The 8415-nt window shown below is 38.4% G+C and overlaps 1 protein-coding gene across 1 annotated transcript; it reads right to left on the minus strand.

Annotated features, from left to right (window-relative positions):
- Positions 1–4084: 4084 nt before the first annotated feature.
- On the minus strand, positions 4085–8061 carry Sdr (Secreted decoy of InR). Its single transcript, XM_068299368.1, is given in 8 exon segments — positions 4085–5009; positions 5069–5325; positions 5586–5802; positions 5876–6271; positions 6333–6480; positions 6549–6969; positions 6971–7087; positions 7169–8061. Coding segments are annotated over 8 exon segments (2754 nt in total). The 5' UTR covers positions 7661–8061; the 3' UTR covers positions 4085–4303.
- Positions 8062–8415: the final 354 nt, after the last annotated feature.

Raw genomic sequence — 8415 nt, forward strand, 5'->3', positions numbered from 1 at the left:
GTAAGGGAGAAAAACAATTTGCCCTAAAAGGCCTTATACATACGCCATTTTGTATCGATAACTGGCAAATAGTGGAGCCCCTTTCCCCCTAAACAAGTATGTAAATGTCCTTGATTTCCACTCAACCCCTCTAACCATGTGTGTGTGTGTGTGTGTGATTGTGTGCGTTTGTAACGGTAACGGCAACGGTGTGAAATGGCGCATATGTAAGCAGAGGCGGCCCCATCTGAATGGATTTATGGGCTTTTACACAGGAATTATAGACGATTGGGGGCTTACGTTTCTTGTTGTTTGCGTTCTTGTCTTGTTGTTGTTGTCTGCCATTTTCGGTGGCTCAAAATCTAATCGACACAACGTATTCAATGGGTTCGCATTCCTTTTCGTATTTCTGTATTTTTATTTTTTCCCCTCGTTTCTCCTTTTTCTGTGCCATTGAAGGCGTTCCTTTGGTCTGAGTTATTTACTGACCGGAATTACCACTTTCAGCGGCCAAATAGATTGTACGCACCCAAAATTTGTAATTGGCCTTTCTGAACCGCTTTTTTAAGCAGCAGCAGTTTGAATTGATTTTTGTTTTCTTCTTTTTGTACTTTTCAATGCAAAGATTTAGAAGTTATTTCATCAACAAAAAAATATAATCAAATGTCGTCAAAAACATTGACGACATTCGAGTTTCTTAAGGAAGATCTTTCACATTATTAATGAAATAATAATGGAAGTAAAAAACTTTACAAACTTTGGCAAGGTTGAAATTTGAACCAGGAAGCTGGTTTCGTTTTAATTTAGATTACCATTTGCCTGAACGAACAATGTCCATTCTGTCTCTGTTCATACACAAATCAAATTGGAAAAACTTTGCCTTTGTCTCTACCGCACAACGATCGATATTGAAAATTACACCTTAATTAAGTGGCCTGCTCAAAAGCCAATATCCTTTACCGAATTCGGGATTGCTCCATTTGCAGACAAATGGTCTATCTGTTGCAAATTTGCACAAAAAAAAAGCAAGAGTAAAAATGAGATAGTTTCAAAGAGAGAGGCGATGGGGAATATGGCAAATTGAAATTGCCAACTTTATGGCCAAAACGTATTCATTGGCAATGTGTTAGCCAAACGTGTCAGCCACAACGACTGAATCAGACGGAAAAATATTGGGGGACAAAGATAAACCATGAGAGATACAGTAGGTTTTTCTCACCATTTTCACTGATTTAATGGTTTCATTTTCATTTCTCCTTTTTCTTCGCATTGTTGATGCTTGGGGAACATCCCCGCAGGTTTCCTCTGTTAACTGGCAATTGTAAGTTAATTAGGCGACAGTCTGCAAACTGTTGAAATTGTTTGCAGTTGTGTGTCAGACATTTTGGTTTTCTGTGTTTTTTAGGGCGGATTTCTATTACTTTAAGTTTGAAATATGTGGATCTTTTTATAAACATTCATTCATTCATTTTATTTGTTTAGATATGTGAATAATCGAAAATAAAAATCAACTATTTGGTTGTTCACTTATTATTAATGTCAGAAATCTATGTACCAAAGTAAAGTTTTTCAATTAGTTTTGATTTTGCTGCATTAATAGATTAACAAACTGTTGATTCCGGCAAATGGCATTTTCTTTTTGATTTTATTTATCACAACCCATTTTTCCAACTCAGCCTAGTCGGTTTATGCTGGTCATGTAGCCATTTCGTTAAAGAGGCCGCAATTTGTTTAACCTCCCACCTAGCCACATGACTTTCAACATTTAACCCGAAATAACGACAGTTGGCATTTAATGACATGTTGCTTGTCGCATGTGGCATGTTTGGTTCGTGTTAAACCCAAAAATAAGTCAAATCGAAATAAATTCAAAATCAATTATGGTCACATATCGAGGACATTTCATCAATGTGTAATTTAATTATTCACAAATAAACCAAAGTTTGTGTGTTGAAAACAATTAAATGGAAAATTATCTACCGACAATCTCTCTAGAACAGTGAAACGACTTAAAAGCTCTACACAAAGGTTTTTACATTATTTATGAAACCCAAACCGCACACACACTCACCCACTCACCCACACACACACACACAAACGCACAGACATTTGTAATACCCAACTAATTCAGGGTAAAAGCCACGCAAAAGTCGCTAGGAAAGTTGTAAATGGAAATGCAAATGCTAAAGGATTTGTTGTGGCAAGTTTTACTGAGTGAAATTAAAGTTACGGTTCCCTTTCCATTCGCCATATTAATCTGATTATCTATAATCAGCACTTTTTTGATTCAACTAAAATTAAAATCAGTTCAGAATCCTTTTTTGCTACAATTCTTATATCTCACACACATGGACTTATTACCAATTGGATTAAAAGTTAGACAGAATCATCAAAATAAATGCCGAAACCATTTAAAGAAGGACAGTTTGTGGTATAAACTTTAATAAAGCTTAAGTATTTGCACAAATCCTTGTTCAAGGTTAAAAGTAGAAAGTAGATTTTCAACCCAGTTTAACTAAAGATTGATGGCATAGGTTGTTTCCCCATCTAGTATCTTTGTATCTCTTCCTGTCTCTCTCGCTCTCTCTCTCTGGTTCGGTGTGTCTATCATTGAGTGCATATATCAATGGTTCAGGCATTCGACGAAAAACTAGTTCACATCATTACCATTACATCTAACGGCAGGCAATGCTCCTTCAACGCATTGTACACGACCAGACACCCATTTCCCGGCAAAAGACCAAAAACCCTTAGTACACCAAAGTTAAATGCATCGATAGTAGAGATGGGGTAACGTTGCCATTGCCGTTGCCGTTTCTGGTGTTTGAGCTGGTGTGTAAGGACAATTGAAGTGCACACGTGGGGAGGTAAAGGCAGTAGAGTATCGTGAAGCACTCAGTTAAATTGTTCTACCGCCTTTCTGTAGGTAGGTGGTAAAAGCAAGTGAGAGAACCGCAAAGTGCTTGCCCTGGCAATGCATAGATAACAAACGAGTGCAAGGATAACGAGAATCCAACACCATGGCGGAAATGGTGCGAAAAATGGCGCAACAGAGTGAATCTAACAAAAGACAATGAAATATTGAAACACAATTGGATCTAACAAAATACGCAACAAAATAAAGAAACCATTAGGCAGACAATGTACTCAAAAATTTGTTTTTAAACCTAAGAAAAACTACAATTTTGTTAGCGATACTAAAAAGATTTGTTTCGATCATCTAAAAAACTTTTGCTATCAATCTGGAAAATCATTAAAAAGGAGTTCAAGACTTTCTGATTAGCTATTCCCTCCCTCTTGCTCTCTCTTTTTATCTGTCTCAAGAAAGAGAGTTGGCTAAGAAATTTTTCTTCGTCTATGTGTGTTAGTTAAATTGTGCGTCACTGTCAGCGCCAGAGAAATCCTTTTTCTTTTGCCCTAAGGTTGAGTGTGTGTGTGTGTGTGCTTCATCCTCCGTCAATCACGAAATGTTTTTGTAGCCATTGAGTGGGACACGTTCTTAGTGGAAGTTTTCCAGCTGCGCGCCAAACGAACAAAAAAAACCAACAAAATTCACCACAAACAAGGCGGCACATGACACGTACTCGACTCGACTCTTCGGCTCGACTCAACTCCACTCAACTGAACTCGACTTGGAGCTTGTCTGGGGCTTTTGTCCTAGACCCTAGATTCCTACCCCTTATCCAGCCAATCTTCTCTCGTTTCGGGGATTATTTTTAGTTTTCGTTTTTGGCACTGTTTTAAAGTTTAAAGCTCTTTTGTGGCATATTTGCATATTAAGTGGCATGCGTTGAGCATAAGAAGGTGGGAGTTAAATAGGTTCCAAAGTCTATGAATAGGTGTTGCTGTTGTTAGTTTGCTTAGGCTTTATTTTGAGCCATTTCCTGTCTTCTACCTTCTATGCTCCCTCATATCGAGGCCAAGTTGAAAATGTCAAAAATCACTGCTGTCAGTGGAGGATTACCTTTCACTCGGTTTCCCTGACTGTATATATGACTGAGTGAGTGTGTGTGAGTGTGGGGGGGGGGTTCTCAAGTAGTGGTTGAGCTTTAAAACACCCAAATCCAATGAGCTGATAAGTCAAATTAGCATAGACACATATAAATTTGCTGTCTCTTTAAAATACATTCCATCCATGTAAGGGGATACGTGGAATCAAGAGGAACATTTAGCGTTTAATACTCAGTTAACATTTATCACTTGTCAATATATATAGATGTATAATACAAATCTGTTAATCTTTATCTTGTTATCCCCTGTTTTATTCCTTACTACTTACTACCCCCAAGTATTCAATGTCAAAAATTTAAAAAGGAAAGATCGTTCAGCCCCTTATCCATGATTCCACAGCCATGCTCGTGGTCTTGAGCAGGGCCTCCGCTGGTTTGGAACAACCATTAACCACTCCATCCACACAGGCTCTTATAGTGATTCGATAGTATTGCTCCTCTTTTAATTGAGTTAGATAATAATAGTGTTGGGTTCCGGACAATACAATGCCATTGACGTCCTCTTCGATTACACATTTCTCCTCCAACTGATGACTAATCGAAGCATGAGGGTCTTTACATAATGGCAATGGCTTCAGCAGCACAAAGTCCTCTTTATTCTTATCCTGAATGGCACGCCCCATTTCATCCTTTTGCCGGCGATATAGTTCAAACCTTTCCAAAGGATTTAAAGGTGGATTCGAAATGTTTTTTGGTGATTGAGGCGGCTCTTTTGGAGGCATCTGCATTATTGGCGGGATCTCAGCTTTTGGTGGACTCTGCTTTTGTTGTGGGGTTACCTCTTTTTTTTGGGTCTGTTTTTTTGATGAAGTCTGTACTTTTGATGGGGTTTGACCTTTTGCTGGGGTCTGAACTATTGGTGGGTGTTGAACCACTTGTGGAGTCTTCACTGTTGGTGGGGTCTGTACTTTGCCCGAGATCTGCTCTTTAGAAGGGATCTGATTTTTAGGTGGGCTCTGCAATTTTTCTTTGGGCACATCAATTTTCGGTTTTTCACTTTTCGTTTCATTTTTTTTACGACTAAAACAAAGAAATTTTAATTTAATAACATTTGTGTAAGATTATAAAGATTTACTTACGAAACATATATCAAATTGGGTAGAGCATCTTCATAGGCAATTTTATCCTTATTATAGTAGTTCTCATCATCGGGGTGCGGTCCTGAATTGTAGGGTATCAGGACATTGCATTGACAATCAAAGTCACTGTCGTCAATGGGTCGATAATTAGGATGGTTCTTGCCACGCTCTGCAATGGTTAAATTGTGTGGCTCATAGGTGACATAATATTTGGATATGTGACCATTGGGAAATCTAGGTGGCCACCAATGGATGAGCTGCAAATAAAGGAATTAGTTAGGATTGGTATAAAATGAACTCTTTAAGGGGTTTATGATTGTAATATTTCTCTCTCAAATAAAATTTAATGAAATTTTAAATTAATATGTGCATATAAAAAGTATTATATTGACTTTAAAATACTCTGTAAATTTTCATTTAACACCTCTTTCGATGGAGAATCAAACCGAGGGTTTTCTCTAGTGCCAGGTTTCTTATTGGCAGATATTTTTATAGATTTTAAGCTCTCTCAACTTACTATTTGATTACTCTTTTCAGAAGTACCATAGATTCTTGTGACTTGACTTGGTTTGCTGGGCAGAGTATAAAAGTATTGTATTTTCGAATAGGCATCCACTTGGTAATGATAATCAGTGCGGGTAAGAGTCTTCGCGAAAAAGGCATATTGTGTATAAGGCTTCAAGTTCGATATAACATGACGACGATTTACCCCCACTGAGAGGTCCATTAGCCAACTAAGTAGATATGAAAGGAAGAAAATTGTATGAAAATCCAAATGCAAAGTATGTATTGAAAATGTTGACTCACTCATCGTGGCCGCAACCATGACGACCATCGTACATCGTTATATTGCGTTCAGGTGCCTCCATGTAGTAGTAGGAGTAACCTATTAAAATATCCATACTTTCCCAATTCATATAGTTCACCGCAATGCATGCCGCTGTGGCATTCACATCCTCGACTGTTGCATTTAAAGTGTGCACTGCATCGCCACAAATTGCACGCTCGCCATTCGAATTGGGTGAGATATCTGCTATGGATAATTTTTGTACACTTTTCAGTGACGATTCTATCTGAAATAATTTGTCGGTGCACAAACGAGGATTGAGGTGAAAGAACATGGAACCGTGTAATATGGCCACCTGGCGATTGGTTGGCCAAATGTGCTCCAAATGATGATTATCCACCACAAATAGGGCATATCTGAAAAAGAGATAGAAAAACGTAAGGAAAAACACATAGGTTTTTCATATGTTTGCCTTACTTATTTTCAATCAACTCATTGCCACATATGGTATCCAAATTTTTAAGAAAAGTCAATGATACAAGCTGGGGCGAATGTACAACTTTGAGGTAGCCTGTTATTTCCTTGACATTGATCAAAGCTCTCTCCAAATCGTTGACAATTTTCTCTGCGAAATATTTAAGATCCCTGCAATTAACTAACTGTTATATTATCCATTAATTATCATTTTCTCACCTTTAATGTCCACTAGCTCAATGATCAATGAACCATTTATGTTTACACAATCCTCCAGCAGATGAAGATCTTTCTTTGTCCTCACATGGAAAACACCTTGACATCGCAGTTGACAGTGAATAGTGCCATTGGCATCTCGCACTTCAATTTGATTATCTGGACATTTATCCACACACCGATAGCCACTAGTTAGGGGAATCAGCCCCAATTGACGGCACTCCCTATAGGAGATACATTGTCTTTTGTTTAGCTCATATTTGGCCAGGCAGCGATCCACACACGTTCCGCTGCGTTCAAATGTGGCACATAGAGTGCAATTCTGGGCAGAGCACCCAGTGACACAGCTACGTTGACAGCAGTTTCCCGCCATGTCACAACCGTTAAGGCCACACTCTGGACCACAATTGGCCAGCCTGGGGGGGCTTTGGACGTATTTGAATCGCATGGAGATTCCAGCAGAATAATGTGGAATTCGATTTAAATTCAAAGTCATCGTTGAGACCATCGCAAACTGGACAATGACCCGGGGACTTATTGTACTGGAAAAAAAGACAGAAATATTTAATAAATATAATATATAAATTTCTTATCGATAAGGTTTTACTGTGATTCATTCTCACCTTGAGAGAAAAATGCTGTTGTGTACCATTTCCCAATAGATACATCCAGTCTACAGTTTGCACAAAGCACAGCATGGGATTACTTTCGATGCGTATGAAACCATTTTGAATGCGCAATAATTGTACCAAGCCTAGTTCCCTCAAATTACGATTTTCATAGACAATCAGACTGTACTGATCGAATGCCAAGTTCTGGCCGCGTATCAAACGCAATTGAGGAAATATGGACTCCAGTGTAAGTAAACTATGGCAACGATATACCATCAAATAGTCACTGATTTCAGTCACCTCGCTTTTCAATTCGTTGGCTGTTACATTGGCAGGCAGCTCTACAAAGGCAATGCTTACATGTCCCACCACATATGTACAGCTCTGCAACTTTCGGAAGTCATCAAAGTGCCTGATATCTATGGATGTGCATATTCTTTCTGATCTGACCAAAACTGGATAGATGAAAATGAAAAAGAAGAGATGCCACCGCCACCACCACATTGCTCTGGCTATTGCTGCCACCTGACACTTTCAATTGAGAGCACTTAACCCCCAAATGGGTGGGGTTTGGGGTAGGGTTCGATGCTGTTGCTGCTACTCGGATGGGGGGCAATTAGAGCCCGCTTGAATGTCAATGTCGATATATATTGTATTTCAGTGTGTGTCGGTATTGTCCACCCTTCTTTTAGCTGGATGATGGTTATTTTTATACTCTCACTTGCTTCCTTTATTTCCAGATAAATGCGTTCTGTTGCCCACAACGTTTCGATTTCAACTGATTTGCCCGGCGGCATCAGAGCGCCAGCGCCTCTCTACAATTTCGATCGATCTCTTTCAATTAGCTCCACCAAGCAGCAGTCTACGAAAAGTTTTTTTTTTTTTTTTTGTTGTGCTTTTGTTTTTGTTTTTTTAGATTTTTATGGCTGTTGTTGTTGTTCTTTTTGTATCGTTTCCATTTCGTTTTGTTTATTTTGTTTTGTTTCTTTTTCGCATTTTGGTTAGCAGCTTCTTCGTTCTAAAAATTGAAAATCTTTACACCAGTTGCAAAATGTTTATAGGCTTCCAAATGATGATGAGAATTATTTTAAAGAACAAGAGTCTATGTATATGTGTTTGGGAAGCAAATTGCCAAAGCCAACTCTATGAACATTCTCAAAATTGAATCGTTCTTTTACCTTAGACCTTACTCTTTGATTAATTGGTTAAATTGGTATACGAGTTTTAAAATTTTTCATTGGTCGCCCATTATGTATACA

This window comes from Drosophila tropicalis, unplaced genomic scaffold (assembly GCF_018151085.1).
Source record: "Drosophila tropicalis isolate 14030-0801.00 unplaced genomic scaffold, ASM1815108v1 contig_878, whole genome shotgun sequence".
NCBI classification, from domain to species: domain Eukaryota; kingdom Metazoa; phylum Arthropoda; class Insecta; order Diptera; family Drosophilidae; genus Drosophila; species Drosophila tropicalis.